Source organism: Echeneis naucrates, chromosome 13 (assembly GCF_900963305.1).
Source record: "Echeneis naucrates chromosome 13, fEcheNa1.1, whole genome shotgun sequence".
Classification (NCBI taxonomy): domain Eukaryota; kingdom Metazoa; phylum Chordata; class Actinopteri; order Carangiformes; family Echeneidae; genus Echeneis; species Echeneis naucrates.
Window position 1 is genome coordinate 1,034,457 of NC_042523.1, and position 18,755 is coordinate 1,053,211.

The window sequence follows — 18,755 nt, forward strand, 5'->3', positions numbered from 1 at the left end:
CCGCTTTGTTCTGGAGCAGCGTTGTCTTTAAACCCGTCAAGAGGGGATCTTAATTTGGCAGGAAGTTAGTCTCTGCTAACCGGAAGCTGAATAAAGAGGGCACTGTGAGGTACTTGCAAAATTCTCTGAATCCCAACACTGGACGGTGTGGTCACCTCCTGGTGATTAAAGGTGAGTTCTGAGGAAGCGGAGCCGAATCTCAGATAAGCGTTAGCTTTCTGTCGGCTGCGCGCTGTCCCTCTCCCTTGGCGGGTAGTTTGTATCTGACGTGACTCAATCCTCTCATGTCGCCTCGGACCGGAATAGAAACAGACATAACTGAAAGTAGAGCTCCGTTCGAGTCTTAACATGGCCGACGCTCTGCCGAGTGGGTGTTTTGGTGTAGATGACTTGTGTTTGACCTCACCTGTCGTTAACTTTCACCTGGCCAGGTTGTGATTAGAGGTGAAAGTTAAGGGGGGTACTTGTGACTGATAATTTCTTTGCTGATTCATCTTCACTCACCCAGAGGTGAAAGTGATCACCTCTCAGACTGTATAAAATTGTTTCACGTATTTTCCTGGAAAACAACAGAAAACAATTAATGCATTGTAGATTTTTTTTTCTTTTATTTTTTGTCAATATAATAATTTACAAACAACCTGCTGGTTAATTATCCCATCTTACCGCTATAGAAAAGAGGGAAGTCTGTTTTACTTTGAAAATTAATAGTAACGTCTGTAGCTCGAGATGTTGTAAGACTTTAATACCAATTTGTGTCTGGCATGGTTTTTGGTCACCTCATAAAGTGTCTGTATTACAACTCCGGGACGTTTGTGTGCGCCGTTAGTTTATTTTAGAAGTTAACAGCTGTTTCAGCTGTTATTCCCATATTGTCTATTTTCCCAGTAAGTAATTTTTTCTTACATGAATTCCCTCAATTATATTATAGCATCCCTTTAAATGTTTGATTTGTACGATGCAACAGTAATTCGTCGTGTATTTTAAGAAAAATAAAGAAATTTGCAAGCTTGGAGACTGTTCTTGAGAAAATATTGAGTGATTGCACTTAATAACTTTCTTATGAATTTCCTAATTTAGCTCTGAAGACATCACGTAAGGTCTTTCTTAAGAAAAGATAGAGTCTGGCCCCAGGTTTTAAGTTTTCCAGAGCCTATATGCCTTTATTCCAATGACAGGAAGTAGGGAGTGAAAGGAGGTTTATTTATTTATTTATTTATTTATTTTTTTTTGGGGGGGGGGGTGTTCTTCTTTCTTGCCTTTCTTGAAAGGGCAGCTTGAATAGTGACAAGAATTGGGGGAGAGGGAGTGCTAAATGACACCCAATGGTACCAAGTCGGTGTCTCTGAGGATTTTTTTTTTTTTTTTGGGTGGTTTGCATACCCACTGTTCCACAGCCTCTCCTTTGATCAGGTTTAATGTGTAAAGAACTCTGACTAATCCATGACAGGTTTGTTCTGCAGTACCATCATCTCCATCTTCCTTGTACAGGAGGAAAAGCATTCAACCACCTGTATACGAGGACAAGTCAGAGGCAGCCATGGTGAGTAACGGCTTTGGTCCAACTGGTAAAGTCAAAGCTCCACTTCGTTGCACTTTCAAATTGCTAAAAAGAGATTTCATGACAAAAACCTATCAGAACAGAGGTAGTGTCTATAATTTTCCTCAATTTTCACTGGGTCCAGTTTTCTATGGATGCTTGTGTTGCAAAGGAAAAAATTGCCGCCTCCTCATTTCATTGCTCTGCTGCTCTCCCTGTCTGTCCCAGTCTTCAGTGGTGGATCTCAAGACCAAGGAGGAGAAGGACGCTGAGCTAGACAGACGGATCGAAGCGCTGAGAAAGAAGAATGAAGCTCTTGTCAAAAGGTACCAGGTGAGGGAACCTCAGTGTGCGTTTATGTATCCAGAGCTAACGGAAGATGAGGGAACTGAATGTTTCAGAGACAAATAAGCAGCTCTGGGTTCATGCTCATTTTCAAGGATTCTTTTTGGTGCTTTTTTGTTGTTTTGATCTCCCTCACTGTAAATGGTATAGTCTAAGTTCAGGGTTTTCTGTTTTTTGCATAGAGAGATACTTTATTTACACCCCAGGTGTAAATTCGATGTTGATTATAAGTTGATCACAATTAATAAACTATAATTAAATCAGTCCAGCTCACCACTCTCTTGGCTGAGGCTAAACAGTCTGTATGTTCTTTAGAAGCAATATGTAATGTGTATCTTGATATTTATTGGCCATATCTCATAGCATTATCTGTAACTGCCAATTAAATTTGGTAAACAGAAAGAACTTTTGTTCTTCACTGATGTTCAGACACTATCTACAGCAGTAAACTAGAAATTTGCTCAGAATCAGTCCAGAGTTTGGATTGAAGAGGCAGTTTCTTTCTGATCTCACTAATTCTGCATCTGACTCTCAATAGGAAATTGAAGAAGACAAGAAGAAAGCAGAACTGGAGGGGATCGCTGTGACAATGCCTCGGAAGCCCCGCCCCCATGAGCCAGAGACAGACAGGAGGAAGATGGAGAAGGAAAACTTCACTGTCACAGTCAACCTTTCTAAGCCTGCAGGGGTAAGACGTGAAGATACATATGAGAAGCAGTGGGCAAGAACTTAGCAGATACAAAGCGGCAGGAGGAGACAGGAAAAGACAGTATGGGAGAGGAGGAGATATGAACAGACAGGAAAAGGCTCATGAGAAGCTGGGAGGAGGCTGATGAGCAGTCATTAGTAAGAACAGGGAGAACAGCAGGTTTAGTTTTGTTGCTGCAGAAACTTAAATTTGCTCTCCCATGTCAAGATGGAAGACGTATCTTACAGACTAGCATATTCTCATTATAGTAATCAGGGTACACTCTTTTCCTAACCATCATGTCCTCCAACAAATGTGACCATGTGTTTTGGTGAGTAAGCCAATTTGTCCTGTCAGGTAAACAGAGCTTTTTACAGAATAAAAAACTGAGTGAGGGGCTCAAACAACTTGAATATAGGTCATCAGGTCATGGTTTATTTCAACTGAAGCATGAACACAGCATGAAGTATCTTATCATGTTTTCTGGAACATAAACATTTGGGAGCTAGGATACTGAACTAAGGCCCATATCAAGAAGCTGGATTAACATGTAACATGCTGCATTCAAATTGTACCATTGGGAAGACACAAAGTGCTGCGTATTTCACAATGGAGGAGCAACTGCAACTGGCGACCTGTCCAGGGTATACCCCACCCTTGCCCAGAGTGAGCTAGGATTGGCTCCAGCGACCTTGTGACCTCAGAAATGGAAAAGCGATAGAAGATGGATGGATAGTGCAACTACAATTTTAGGAAAATGTGAAGATTATAAATCAAAAATTCACGAAAAAAGTAACACAGATGAAGCTACAAAGAATGCTGCCAAAAAAGAAATCATTGACCAAATTCCTACCGTGTGTGTGTCCGTCCGTCCGTCCCGCCCCCCCCCCCCCCCCCCCCCCCCCCCCCAAAAAAAAAATAAAAAAAAATTGATTTTTGTGACTTACATTTCAGGGCTGAAATGAGCTGCTGAGCTTCTCCAAGGCAGGTTAGGTGTTCTGCGTAAGTTACCCTGGCAACATATCCCTATAGAAAGTAAACCAGCATCAGGAGGCTAACAACCCAGGGTTAACTTTGAAGTGGCCTAGCTAAGATGTAATCCATCTTCATGATACAGGTCTGTTTTAACCTATGAGGATAATCGTGATAAATACAAGCATAGCTAGTCACATACAGAAAAAATGTAACGCTAACAAATATTGTCAAAAAACAATCAAGCGAGAATGACTTCTGTAACACCATATAGCAGTCATTCTGCGCAACATCTGAGCTTTTCAGGAACCATTGGAATTTCTCAGATAAAGCATTCTAGCACATTAGTGAACTTGCAGTAATCTGAAGCAGGGTTGTACAAATGTGCCGGTGCTGACACGCTTGGTTTAAAAGGGTGAACCAGTCTCTCCTGAACTGTTAAGATTATGTCTATCTTTGACCTTAAAACTAAACTGGTCCTGGGCACGCCCCACCACACTTCTGGACTTTTTCAATTTAAACTCCACCCAAGCGACGAGTTCAACCAGGTCCTCCAAGATCCATCTCCCCGCAGGTACTGATTTTTCCGTAATAGTGAGGAGAGATGACAGCACTGCACCCCAGCGCAGCTTGACTACTGGCTTAGTGAGAAGGTTAATTGCTGTGTAAAACACGATCATTGAGATTGTACAGCCTGTGGCGATACCCACCTCCAGTCTGAAGTTGTCAAAGTAGCACTGCAAAGGTTTTTAGTGTTAACGCCACCAGCTTGTGCACTATCGTCCCATAAGCAGTCGTGATGTTCAAATGGAAATGCCAGGTTGCCACGGTTCCTCTTTGCATCTTCAATGATTTTAGTGATCACACAGAGCTTGAAACAACCCAGCACCCCTGGACCTCAATCGTTTTCAACTGATGTATCCATGTACCCATTGTCTAACATGAACAGGATTAACCTCTTTGGCAGAATCCTGAGAAAGAGTACCTTCAACAATGAGGAATGAGAGGGTACGAAATTGCTTCAACACAACTGTTAGTGTTCTCAAGGACCTCTGTTTCAGGAAGCAACATTATATTGATCTTTCAAAATCTTATACTTACAGTGAAATTAAGCAGATCTGGTTTAATTTATTTATTATTTATTTATTTTTATTTTTTTGGAAAATCCTGTTAAATTTACAACTTCATTTGTTGTTAGACTGTTGCTATCCTGCTAGCACCATTTCCTGTCCTTTCCTGCTTTTGGTAACGCATTGTAGATTTCACTGGAGGGATTTTGACTGGCCGATCAGTTAAACAACCCTTACCCTTCCAAGCAATAAGAAAAGCCTGCAGGCATGGCTGGACACTCATGGTCTGCAAGCCTGCAAGCTTCAAAATCCTGCATTAACTGAGGCAGTGAACACATCAGACTGCCTAGTTTTAGATCTTGAACATAAGAACAGACGTCGATTCTGATTAAATTTGAATAGCAGGTTTGTTTTTTTTTTAATCACAAGGTTTAAAAAAAGAATGTACATAGTGCCTTTCAAGTTGATATATAGGATATGTGGATAAAACACTTGTTTTTTATATTCCCAATGTAATGTAGCTAAAATTAATTTTTTAACTAAGGAAAGGTAGGGGAAGCGCTGAAGGTGCAGGTAATAATTCTGTTGGTAATCTCCCTCACTCTCTCAATTTTTAGAAAATATTGAGCAGACTCTTTGAATATTAGCTGGAGCTACCAGATGCCAGCTGACTGGCATCCTAAAGTGGCTAATCAGCAGGGTGTCTGCAGACTTCCAGTGTTTAACTGCAAAGGTAATAAGGCAAATAGGGACATAAAAGGCTCAGGGTGGCATCTGCTGCACATGCCTTGATTCAGGGTGAGAAGACTAAATGTGGGTCATTACTCTGTTAAATCGTCCCTTAAATTGGACAATAGACTCCTGATCCCTGAGCTTAAAGAGCTGCTTTAAAATGAAACTGATATGCTGCATCTCTCCTTCATCTCCCAGTTTCACTCTGAGCTCATCCTGTCTTTGTTCATCTACAGCTCTTACTATTCCCTCCAGTTTGAAGTACAAAGCACACATTTGGGACAGGAAATAGTATCAGTGCAAACCAGTGTTTGAACACATGAAGATTTATTGAGATTGAAGTTCCTTTGGCTTCACCAGGGAAACAGAAAAGGAGATCAAGATGTGATGTTGAGCTCAGGTCTCCATTCTGGCATGCAACTGTGTGTTTCCTGCAGGAGAAGAGAGTTGTGAATGACTGGAAACCTGGAACGCCTCGTGGCCGGAAGTCCTCCAATGAAAGTGAAGGTGTCCGGGGACAGGGTGACTCTCACAGCCCCAACAGGAGGACAGGGTCCACGCGAGGAGGCCGGTTGGGACATAGAGGAGGAAGTCGTCAAGAGAAGAGAGAACGGGAACCAAGGACACCTAGAGAGGGAGAGCCTGGGGAGTCAGGAAGACATGGAAGGCGAGGTGCACGAAGAGGAGGAGAAGGGGGGGGTGGCGAGACACGAGGTGGCATAGACAGGAAATCTAAAGTAAGTGCAGATGACTGAGACAACGGTTATTTCAAATCCACACCATCCATCAGTGAGATAATCTTGCACTGACCAATCAAACAAAAGCAGGCAGCAACAGATCATACTATTTCTGCAGTTCAGTTCCATTTGTTGAAGTCATGAATTATGCACTGTGTTGTTTCCGGGGCAGGAATGGGAGGAGAAGAGACGACAGAACATTGAGAAGATGAATGAAGAAATGGAGAGAATAGCAGAGTATGAGAGAGGACAGCGGGTAATGATGATTTCAAAGACTAAGTCTGGTAATTTATATTTTAAACACTTTGCCTATTTTGATCTGGATGAGCTTCACTATTACTATTCATCATTAGCAGGATGGTGACAAGCCAATACGCAATTTCCTTGATGACCCAAGACGTTCAGGCCCAGCACCAGATACAGACCGCAAGGAAGGCAGCAGGAGACATGTCCGCAACTGGGGGGGGTTGGACTTTGAGAACGTGAAGACAGGAGCTGAGCTGGAAAGAGAATGGACTGTAAGTGAGAAGTTGGTGAAGCTCAACAACCAAACCTGTTTAAGTTTGATTTGTTGCCTTCGTGGTTTTACTTTGCCCCCCTCAGAGCCGAAGGCCTGGTCCGAAAGACTCTGTGGACATGACCATGTCCATGACAGGCCGGGAGAGGGCAGAGTATCTGCGCTGGAAGAAGGAACGGGAGCAGATTGACGAGGAGAGACTGGCACGCCATCGCAATGCCACAGGACAATGGAGACGGGAGTGGGATGCACAGAAGACGGATAACATGTGAATGAATTTAACATTTTCAAAGCTCACTTATTTTCAATAGCGTGTTTCTTCTTCTATTGTTAGATTTCTTAGAAGCAAAATAAGATAAGAGCTGCTGGGGAGACACCAATACTGTGTGTGTGTTTCTGATCCTGTGGTTTTTTTCTCAGGTTCAAAGAGGACCCATATATGGCTGCAGAGGGCACCACATCTGAACAGCAGGGGAGCAGGAGAGGCGAGCCAGCGTCGACACGCACAGACAAGCGTGCATGAACACACACCCAAACACACTAACATGCTTTTGCTGTGGTTACACATCTGTCAACTCGACAACATTGGCTGAGCCTGGATCCACCACATTTCTGACCTAATGTTGTTCCAACATGTCAAAAACAAACACGCACTCCTATGCTGCAGCCATCACACACAAAAACACTTCACTGCAGCATCACACACAACACATTACACTGCAGCGATCAAACACACTACAGTACAGCCATCATACACAACATTACACTGCAGCTATCAATGACATAACACATTACACTTCAGCCATTGCACAGACAAAACATTGCACTGTAGCCAAGGTCAGCTGTCAAGGTCACATTTGAGCACTAAAAAAATCCCTGCAAGTCTTAATGACATATCAGCATGGACAGAGTTGTCATATTTCTCCACATTGGGTGGTTGTGTTTGTTTTCTTTACTATTTCTATTTCCTGGAGTGACTCTTCATCCGCTTTTTTCTCTTCACTGATCTCTTCATTTGTTTGGTGCTCATCTTTTCTTCTTTTTGACCTTTTCTTATCACCACCACCACCCGCCCCTCCACCCCTTTATCCCCCACCAAATCCTATGTCCTGTTGGAGCTTTTCGTCTCTGACCTCTTTATTTTCCTTTCTGACCTTTCATCCCTCTGTCAGCTCAGTTCCACTCATCTCCCTTTTACCACTTCATCTTCCCCTCAATTTTCATCCTTTCTTCTTATACATCCTGTCATAATGAAAATAGTGTTGAGATCGCATGGTCTGTCTGATTTGAACACACATGCTGTGACTAAAATAAAAAAGAAGCATTTGAACTTAAAAGTTAAACTGAACTTCTGCAGCAGTTTAACTCTTAGGATCTATCTGGATCTAGTTGTTTTGTCAGATGTTGACTCTGGCTGCTGCAGCATGCTGCAGGATGAGATTTTCTTAATGTGTGTGATCTTATAAAGGTGAAGTTAGAATTTTAAAGTCAATTTAAGTTTGTGGCCCCATCTGCATCATGAGTTGACTGAACCCCAGGCTTTGAACTGAATGATCCTGAACTGAGCAAAAGCTGTCAAACTCACAACACATCCTTCAGCCCCCCTCACGTGCATGCACGCACACGCATCATGACCTACATAACACTCACTGACAATATTTCTTCCAGATGATGCCAAGAGGCAGCCTAAGGCACCAACATTCGGCGACTTTTTGTCTCAGGGGAAGAGCCAGGGGCCCCGAGGGGAGCGAGGCAGAATGAGAGGACGAGGGCAGAAACAGAGCTACAGGTAAATCTGACTTCAGGTAGTGAAGATACTTTCTCATTGCTTTTATTTTTAAAGCTGGCTAGCTAACATTAAAGGGATAGGGCAAGATTATAGCTCAGGTATTGGTGCTACCTGTTTGTTTTTGGTGGTGGTGGTGTCACTCTATAAAATGTCAGAAAATATTGACTAGACACCACATGGTACAGGAGTGGTCATGAGGTTGATTGGTTCAAACGGCACTGGAATCAAAGGCAGACTTTTTTTTTTTTTTTTTTTTAATGGAAATGAAATCATAAAATTTCTTCAACAGTATGCATGACAACCGTTGGGAAGGAGAGAAAGAAGAGAAGGAAAAGGTGGACAAGACCAAGATGGAGAAGACCAAAAAGGATAATGAGGAGGAAAAAATGAAATCTCCCCCAGCACAGAAGGTAGAGGGGCTTTGATCTGGGTCAATGATGAAGCTCAGGGTTGGATGGAGCATCAGCTGGTGAATATGTGGTGCTTTCAGCTGAATAACTGTTTCACTCCACATCAACAGGTTTTTCTGCTTTACCTAAAAGCCTAAAACAATCAATATACTCACTTTGTGCATTTTTTTTTTTTTTTTCTTTGTGCCTCAGGTGGAAGAGAAGAATAAAGAGGAGGATGATGATGAGTGGGAGGATGCCACTGATGAAGAGGAGGAGGAAGTAAGCGACTCAGAACACAACTCTAGGGGCAATGAAAAGAAAGACAGTGGAAAAGAGAAACCAGCCAATAGCCAAGATGACTCCCAGACAACTCCCACTGCCTGCTCTCCACCAGCATTGTCAGGAAGCCCCAAAGAACAACGGACCCCCAGACCCAAGGTTCACATCCCACCCCCAGCTATAGCCCAAGAGTCACCAGAAGGGGGAAAACCCGTCAGCCCCTTCTCCCCACTGGATGGCCACCAACCTGTGTCAGACTGGGGGGAGGAAATGGAGATGCTGTCGCCTCGAAGCAGTATGGGAGGCGAGAGCCCCCTGAAGCCCCCCAGTGTTGAGGCAAGCCCCCCCCAGAAGAAAACCCAGGCGCAAGAGATGACACAGAACAAAGTTCCTAGCTCTACTGATGTTACTGAGAGACCGGAAGAGAAGCATACAGGTGAGATGCATACCTGAGCGAAGAGACCAGACTTTAAACCAGACCTGGTTTAAAGAGCTCTCTCTCTCTCTCGCGCTGGAGCCGGAGCCAGATGATTGAACTCAGAACTGCTGAGCACTAATGCACCACTTTTCTGTTCCAATCTCCCACTTAAAGAGCTTTACAATGTGACACACTCTTGCTCCCTCTTTCTCTCAGAGGGAGAGAAGTCAGGGCCATTAACCATTAGAGAAACTGGGCAGATAAACGAGCCTGATATTTTTCTGCCTGTCCTCCAATTTTTTTCCTTTAAGGCCTTTGTCTTCCAATATCTCCTGTCTCTCTTTCCTCTTATCTTGTGATTTTTCTCTCTCCTCCAGACAAGGCTAACGCCCAGGCCATGCCCACAGAACCCCCCGATGCACTGCCATTGGCCGCAACTCCCTCTGAAATTTCTGTCCCACCACTCCTTGAGTTCACTGAGGCTGCTCAGATGATGGACAAGGGTTCACCTGCTCCTCCGTCACCAGGTAACAAGCCTTGAACCAGGGAGTGTAGCTTATTCTTCAGAGTAATGCCCAATCCCAATGTTCACATTACTCACTACCCCTTCACCCTTGAAAGGAAACCACAAGGTGTAGGGCTTTGTAATCTTCCCTAGGAATTGGGGCGCCACTTGCTACGTCACTGCATAGTTTACGTTTGGGCACGCAAGCAACTGCGTAGTCCCAGCAGCAACATGGAGGATGTGGTTCATGTAAATTTCAATCTGCATTATATTATTTTTGTATGTAACCCCCTCACCCTGTCAATGTACATTTTGTCAGTAAAAAAAAACAGTTGCGATCAGCTTTTTAGCATTCATCATGCTTTGGTTGATAAATCGAGGTACACAGAAGAATACACCATCAACGTCTGTTGTCTTGTGTAAATTTTTTGTGGTTTTTCTTCTTCAGGAAGTCAGCATCTGAAGGGCTAGATTCATAGCCCCTACACCTCATTACACCCACTTACCCCTACATAAATAAAAGAATTGGGACACCACTACCCTCACAGGAACGTGAAAAATTTCTGGGTAGGGCTAAAGGGTAGGGTAGGGATGTATTGGGACTGGGCCTAAGTGTCACAGTGAAGCCACTAATGTAAAAAGAGCTACAATGAACATTTTCACGACTGTCCAGGTGATGCTGTGGGAGCAATGAAAAGGCTAACCCTTTAAAAACCGTAAAAGCATGGCAACAGCAGCACATTCGCATAACTGCACTTCAGATTACCGCAAGGTTGTGAATATTTGCTCTCTGAGAAATTCCAGCGGTTTCTGAAAGCTGAGAAGTTGCGCTCAACTGCCAATATAGATCATTACAGTAATTCCACTTACGCAGTTGCTGGAAGTAGGCGAATGAGTTCCTTCATTGTTAACCGTTAATACGCTTTCGACATACGGTAAACTGCCAGATATTGAAGGTTCTAAATGTTCTGCAAAAATCATCAAAAGCACTTCCTGACATGACATTTTGTTGCCCTTTTTTATCAGCAACAAGTCCAAATAGACAATTGGAATCTTCTTTCTTAAATGCCTGTCTATGGTTAGCCACAGCTTCACTGAGCTCCAGATCAGAACCTCATCTGACCTTGTTTGGCCTAGTCAGACAAACACACTCAGTAACCACTATAGATGCAAATATTGTCATCTTGTCATTTTATAATTGAAGCTGAGCAAGTGAAGAGAGGGAGGGTTGCTTGTCTTAAAACAAATGACTGGATAAATAAAATCAGAATTTCATATTGAAAAATTATGGCATCATAAAGTAATTGGACTTCATCCTCAGGGAAGCAGTAATGACACCAGGTGTCACAACAAACTGGGACATTGCTGTTCAGTTGTTTTGATGTCTCAAACATCAGTAAGTTGAATGAGGGGAAGAGCATTAATTCTGTGAAGTCAAAATCTAAGGCAATCCAGTATTTGTTGATATGAGTCTGGACCAACATGCTCCATTCTGATCATAGACACTGAGGTGTCCTTGGACACTTAAGTACCGAGTCAGTAATTTTTCTCTCTGCAGCAGAAACCATGGAGACTGCTGTTTTGCCTGTTGTCCTGATGGCTGACCAACCAGCAGACGGGATTAATGATGTCACGGCACCCACTGGGGCTGAAACCATCCCAACAACAGAGGAGGTTGAGGCTTTGGCACCAACATCCTCAGGTGTGTTCCTAATCAATACTGTAGAAAAATCCCTAGCAGCGCTTTAGTGCCTCATATTACACTACTATTACTTCTTTTGTTTTCAGTGAATGTTGGGTTTGTTTTTTTTTTTCCCCAATTCATGTTTCCATGTGGTTGATCTCTCGCTTTCCCTCCCCAGTCTCTCTCTCGAATTGCTTTAATATCTTCCTTCTCTTCTGTGATGTCTTCCACCTTCTTCCTCTACATATAAATCCTTTTCTGTTTTGTTTAACTCATCTTGTGGCTTTGGTGTCATTGTGTTCTGCCTGCATCGTCAAACCTCACTGCACAGCCTAGTGTTGTGTTTTGTTTTTTTAATTATTATTTTTTTTTTTTTTGTTAAAATGCTGACTTTGTGGATGTGACACTCATGTATGAGCTTTGCAGTCTGGTCGTTTTCTTGGTGTCTTGAGAACCAAAGGTTTTCTGATGAACCAAAGTGAAATAACCTTTAATGTTTAATGTCAAAGGTTGGAGCGTCTTGGCTTACATTACATAGTGAACATCTTAAAAAAATAATAAAAAAAAAGAGCTTATAAAAATAATGTACAACTTGCAATGTTTGCACATTCTATTAGACAAGAACAAGTAATCATATAGCCAAGTTAGACATCAAATGCAACTCCAAGGGCTTCACATGTAACGGCGTAAAAAGAACATGGTGCCATTTAATTTAAAAAAAAAAAAAAAAAAAAAAAAAAAAAAAGCCTAACTACACAAGTCTGTATTATATAAGCATTCATGACAGTGTTAGTCCAACATAGAATGACAGAGTATTAGTGAGAGCTTAAAGCTTATTTTAGAAGACATTAATACCCTGCTTCAGAAAATGAAAAACCGTATGCTGGAAATAAGGAGAGGTTACTTTGTCCTCATCAAAGGCCCACGGGTGCTAGGCCATCTAACATAAAACAGATGAATACTCTGGTTGTTTAAACAAGTGAGGACATGGTTGCATGCTATGCACATACATTTATTCATCTTCTACTGCTTGTCCGTTTCCAGGGGTGCTGGTTGGGGGATCCAGCAGTTCTAATACTGAGTCTAGTCATCTGAATGTACATTCATGAAATTATGTCGTTTTTTGTTGGCCATTTTGAATGTGAGAATTTGCTCAGGTCAGTACTTGTATTTCAACCAATCAAACACTTTATTTGTCCCTGAGGGGCAATTTAAAAGGCATGAAGAGCAGCATTAGAACAAACAAGACATCCGACAACATAAAAACATTCATAAGTGCTTCAGTTAAAATATTCTAGCAGCTGTCAATTTCAAAGTGCTCTATGCATCACATTAAAGTGCTAAGTGCATTCAGTCTGACAAGGGGCTGGGCAATGATGATGAGACAGGGAGGGGTCAGTGTTCAGAAGTTGGACTGCTGTGGGAACAAAAGTGGCCCTTCTCCTTTGCATTCTGCAATGTGGACAACGCAGTCTGCGTCCTGATGGGAGCCACTCGAACACAGAATGTAAGATCCTGTTAGCGGTACTGATTGTTTGCTAGTCACAAAAGGCAGACAAAGCTCTAACAGGATGTCTAATAATTTTAGAGCAGACTTTGGAGATAAGTAAGCATGTCCAATAGAGTGAAACCAGGAGATGAATGAGAATGTTAGTACGCTCCTAAATAAGGAGTGGTAGGAGGTCAGGAGAATGTCTTTATTCACGCCAAACGACCTCAAATTCCTGAGAAAGTACTGTCTCTGGTGGCACTTCTTGAGGAGCTCCTCATTGTTGGAGGAAAACCTCAGAAGGCTGTCAAAAATTGTGCCCAAGTACCTGTATCCTCCACCAACTCCACATACTCCCCCCAGATGGTGGTAGTGAGAGCCTCTGCCAATTGTCTCTGCCTGCTGGAGAATGTCACAATCACCTCTTTGGTCTTGGTCAAGTTCAGCTGGAGACAGGAGCCATCACATCAGGTGATTAAAATCCTGAAGTATGGAGCCATGATACAGGTTAAAGAGAGAGCAGGGCTGTGTCATTGGCGAATTTCACCAGATGAGTTTGGCTGGGTGGACCTACAGTCATCGGTATAGAGGATGTAGAGCAGGGGCGATAGGACACAACCCTGCGGGGAGCCGGTGGAGGATGTCGTAGTAGGATCCATTAACAAATACTCTGAGACCGGTTGGTTAAAAAGTCAATAACCCACATAATGACCTGGTGATCCAAGTTGAAGCGGGTTATTAACTTCTCTGCAAGGATGTGTGGCTGCATGGTATTAAATGCATAAGAGAAGTCCGCAAACAGGAGCGTGGCGATGGTGTTGGGGACTCTAGATGTGAGTGGATGGTCTCCAGGATAAATATCTTGGGATCATCCACTCCCCTGCCAGCCCTGTATGCGAACTGCAGTGGATCCATCATGGGCTCAACGGACTTGGTGATAAAGTTTTTAATTATCCTCTCCATCGCCTTCATCACCAGGGAGGTCAGGGCCATTTAGTACCTTAGTGGGGCCCTTCTTGGGGATGGGGATAACTGGAATGTTTCCATTTCTAGGGCCCTGTGCTGCAGTTCATGGAGGTCTGGAACACATCCCCCAGCTGCTCAGCACAGTGCTTCAGGGTCACAGATGTTATCAGGTCCAGTGGCAGTGTTGGCTTTTGTTCTTTTGAGGGCTCTCACCACATCTTCCCTGCTAAAGGTGATTGTACTGTCACCAGGATAGAGTGGGGAGATGATGGTCTTTAGCTCTGTACTAGTGTCCTTTTCAAATCTAGAGAAGAATGAGTTGAGGTCATTGGGTAGAGATGCTGTGTTGCAGCCATCAACCTGGATGGGTTTGTGACTGGATCTTGTACCGTTCACAGCTGCCATGTTCTTCAGACCCTGCTAGGTGGAGCGAAGATTCCCCTTAGTAAAGGAGACCTCCACTTTGTTTTTGTAATCCAGATCCTCTTTCTTATTGAGTACTTGCTTTAATTCTTTTGTGACCCAGGGTTTTTTATTAGGGAATATTGTAACAGTTTTGGTTGGGATTATACTGTTCACACAAAGTTGTATGTAGCCACCGTATCAGCCATTAGCTGCTCTTCTCATATTTAAACCTATCAGCTATTCACTTAATAGACAAGTTGTAAAAAGCAGATACATTGAGCAGAACTTGGAAACAGGCTGTGACAAACCAGTCACAAAGTTCAACAGACTCCAACAATGGCGCAGATCTCAGCCTGACAACCAATGCCACTGATCTGCAAGGCAGTGACCTTTTATACTGGTCAAAGAGCAGAAACGTGACCAAGAAAGATGTCCCAACAAGCCAGTTGATGGTACTGTATAAATCAGCAAAATAATCTGATTTGTTGATCATTATTATTATTATTATTATTATTATTGTTACCTCCATCTGAGTCTGCTGGTTTTTGTAGTTTACTGCACTCAGTTGTACTTTACTATAGTTTACTGTACTTTGTCGTGTTCTACTGCGTTGTGTATTTGTAGCATGGAGATTGTGAGTCATCATATAAGATGGAAAAGATGTGCGAACAAGCTGCGTCTGCTGCTCATTAGTGATAAATGAAAAAGTTGTGTGTCTGTGTGTCACACAGTTCTGCAGCTGTAATTGTGTGTAACTGTGTTGCATCAGGGTGGAGTTCAGGAAATCAGAGGCACAATTATGTTTTAAAGGCTTTTCAGAGGAAATGAGCTGTAGATAGATAACAGATACTGTTTGAAGTCTGATTGAATTAAAGCTGCTGATGCTTCTCAGGCTCCACAGTGGGTACAAATTAATTACATCCCATTACCATACAGTCGATCTGCTGTTTCTTTGGGTCGGGTTGTTCAAAGTATGAGGATGTGCGAGAAGTCATGAACTATGCACATTGTAACCAAGAAAAGTAGCTGAGGTTATGCTCACTGTGGTGTTTCACTGAGAGAAGTTTTCCTGGACAAATTACTTCCTCTTCAGTGTAGAGTAGTCATTAAATAACCTATCATGTTGTCGAATTTGTAGATACTTTGTTTGGTTCATCCTGTGTACAATAAATGTGCTGTGTGGAGGATTACGACATAAGATGTTGAAGCTCAGCAGGACTGTTTATGCAGAGTCGTGATTATCTCACACTCAGTGCTGAAATCTGCTTTAGATACTAGCACACGTGTACATACACGGCTTGACTGACACTTCCTTTTGTGTCTGTTCCAACAGGCTGAACCTGCTGGGAAGAAACCGAGGCAGATGGGGAGATGGAAGGGAAAGAGGAGGCATCACAATATATATATCATTGTAACGGTGAGGAGGAAGAGGCAAAGGATGACTGTGCAACTTAAAGATGGGTCTGATCAGTTTAGCAGTCACCATGTTTACTCGTATGATCAGACATTGGGAGCATCGTGTCATCAGTCACTGATGAGCTTCATGTTGTGATGTCAAAGATAGGCTTTCCTGTCTATTAAACCACCTTGCCCTCGTTTCTCTCAGAGCTTCACTGAAGAAACTCACTCAGTTCTTTCAGGAACTGACCCTTGGCAGTCGGAGTAAGTTGACCAGCCGCTGAGCGGTGTAAACGGTTAGTTGGTACACACCAACAGTCACGCAGTTTCAGTCCACCATTTTGAAAGTCCCCCTCATCATAGGGATGGTTGGGTTTCTTTGGGTTTTGTTTTTTTTTTTTTTTGTCTTAAACTCAGTGGTTATCTCAGGAACAAACAGTTTAATTTTTGTCAAGTTATTCTTAACTTCAAATGAGATTGGTTAACCAGCCTCCACCTCTTTTGTCATTTTTCAATCCATGCAATGAAAATCTGGTATATTACCCGCAATGCAACACAACTGGCATGATCAGAGATTTGGGGATGCAACTTGAGTAGCAGCTAATATCGGGGGGCGGCCTGCTTTAAACCACTTCCTTGTCCCCAGGCCCTGTCAATAAACTACCGCAAAATTGGTGGAATTTCCTTCTAATCAAGTAATTTTGCTTTGTAGCTTATAAGACAAAGGATCTGTTTATTTTCTTGCAGAACAATAAATCCACACCAGTCACTCATCTTTGTTTTTCCATCTTCTCTTTTCATTATTTACTATTTTACATTTTACTATCTTATTGTTTTCAGTTTGAGTTTGAGCTTTCCACTGCAGCATAGTTGTTGTAGTAGTTGATGATATCAGGACAGATCAACTGACTTGTGTGACTGTGGGATCAGGTGTCTTGCTTAGGCACTTTGATAAAACTTCAAATGACATCATCACATTCTCTCCTTTTGTCAACCATCATGTTCTTAAGCCAGCTGGATGATTTTATTCTGTATCACTATCAGAAAACATTTCATCTTACCTTTTGAGGACTTGCCTTAAGATACTCATTCTTAAAATCAAGGGTTTCATTCAGAAAGCATTTCAATGAAAACCCAACCTGCCCATTTTCATTTGGCTTTGATTTGACTTAAACAATACTTGTAAACTGCCATATTTACAGTTTTAGACCTGCGTTGAGGGACCTTTGGTGCGCTGAACTGCTTTTGGATGTAAATCTCATGAAACTCACTTGTACCTCAGCAGACCAAGGGCTTCAGTTAGGTTCATTTTGGACTTAAAATCACTACCTGACTTGACAACCCTGTGGCGTTTGTGGACACAGGCATGAAATGGTTTGCTTAAATGTTGTGCGTTGTGTCAGATGAATAAGTTGACAGGAACTGCAATATGTACAGTTTTTAAGTTAACATTCCACAGCGTCTGTGCAAAGCTTGTGAGCTATGAAAGTGTTTTTTTTGTTTAATTTTTCTGAACTTCAATGACAGATTGTATTTAAAACAGTAGATATGTCTCTTAACATTTGTTTCTATGATGTCTTCCTGTATAGACATGAAATGGAGGTTTTCCTTTTAGTGAGCAGCTGAGGCTAGAAAGTGATCAAGACAAACATGAATCTGAAACTGAAGCTTTTTAATGTCTCATCAGATGCACATCAGTCCAGGTGGTTATGCAGCTTCAACCCACATGAAATGTAAAAGATGCTGCTCCTTCACTTCCTGTTATCTCTTTCGCCATTAAATGTTTCTCTGGTGTCAGTTTTTCTTTTTCTTGTTGATGATGGATCATGTGCAGAGCTGTAGGGTATTCATGTTGGAGTAAATGCAGCTTAAATTAAAAGTCTTAAAACTGAACTCCTGGTTGTCTGAGCCAAGCACCTGCTTCGCCATAACAATCTCCTTCATCCTTAATCCCTGTTCCCAGATACCTGGTGTCAGATCAAACCAAGCATTCTCCTCCAGACAACATCAGGTGAATCACGTGTGACTCAGTCCTCCACCTAATTCCTGGTCAAGTGCTTGGGTAGAGACCAATACACCCATCAACCTTTGCAGAATCAGGTAGACGTTTCTAATGTCCTTCAGACTCTTGGTCAGAACCAAGGACTTCGACTCAGTCATTCAGCCTGATGCTTCCTGTTCATGGGGTCAGTCCTCACCATCTCTGAACAAGGACTGAGTCCAGAAGAGAGAACCTCCAGGAACCCTAACGGCTCGGGTGGCTCTTTTTCCTTCATGTGACATGTCATGTGGTGTGCGGAGGCAAAACATACGTGTGTGCGCGCGTTTGTGCATATCACCATGCTGCTGATGCCTACCTTGGCCGCCGCTCCCCGTAGGAGTAAGAGCAGCCTCCTGTCCGTGGAGGCTTTGCGGACCTTAGGCTCTCTGGGCTGGGGCAACCAGCATCGCAACTCTCCGGCCTCTGCTGTGGGACGGGAGTGCTAACTACGACCCAATCGTCGGGTGTTGCGCACTTTCAGCCCCTCCCCGTCCGGTGCCGCGTCAAGTCTCATGCATACGTGTTGAGCGGCGCCGGAAGCTTGGTAGGGCTCCTTCAAATTAAGAGTTGCTGCTCAGAATTGGTCCACTGGGCTAATTCTGAGCAGCTTTCCAAAAGCATGTTCGAATATTTGAATTACGTCAGATTCAAGTTTCAAAGAGCCTTAGATCAAACTGTAAAATGGTGCATGCACTGTGAATGTCAGTAAACATTCTGACAGAGGAATTAGAATAACATTGAGGCATTAAGCAAAGAATTAAAAAGTGTTGATGGTTACATTTTACAAT

At 42.8% G+C, this 18,755-nt stretch overlaps 1 protein-coding gene across 7 annotated transcripts; it reads left to right on the plus strand.

Moving 5' to 3' along the window:
* The first annotated feature begins 68 nt into the window (after positions 1 to 68).
* ccdc9 (coiled-coil domain containing 9) lies at positions 69 to 17,819 on the plus strand. Of its 7 annotated transcripts, none has more exons than XM_029517093.1 (15): positions 69 to 171; positions 1,492 to 1,543; positions 1,769 to 1,873; positions 2,424 to 2,573; positions 5,785 to 6,084; positions 6,257 to 6,340; positions 6,438 to 6,602; positions 6,688 to 6,869; positions 7,022 to 7,116; positions 8,270 to 8,390; positions 8,680 to 8,800; positions 8,993 to 9,497; positions 9,857 to 10,006; positions 11,543 to 11,686; positions 15,862 to 17,819. In XM_029517093.1, exons 2-15 carry the CDS (start codon positions 1,541 to 1,543, stop codon positions 15,864 to 15,866), a joined length of 2,130 nt encoding a protein of 709 aa, XP_029372953.1. In that variant the 5' UTR covers positions 69 to 171; positions 1,492 to 1,540; the 3' UTR covers positions 15,867 to 17,819. The 7 variants fall into 7 exon arrangements, with proteins under 7 accessions (XP_029372953.1, XP_029372956.1, XP_029372958.1 ...); XM_029517096.1 differs by having other exon boundaries at positions 11,546 to 11,686; XM_029517098.1 differs by having other exon boundaries at positions 7,022 to 7,086.
* Positions 17,820 to 18,755: the final 936 nt, after the last annotated feature.

What these genes read in the sequence shown, in the direction of transcription:
- ccdc9 (XM_029517093.1), top strand. An exon ending in CTCTTGTCAAAAGGTACCAG is followed by an intron (nt 1,874 to 2,423) that starts GTGAGGGAACCT and finishes GACTCTCAATAG; the next exon opens with GAAATTGAAGAAGACAAGAA. An exon ending in ACCTGCTCCTCCGTCACCAG is followed by an intron (nt 10,007 to 11,542) that starts GTAACAAGCCTT and finishes TTCTCTCTGCAG; the next exon opens with CAGAAACCATGGAGACTGCT.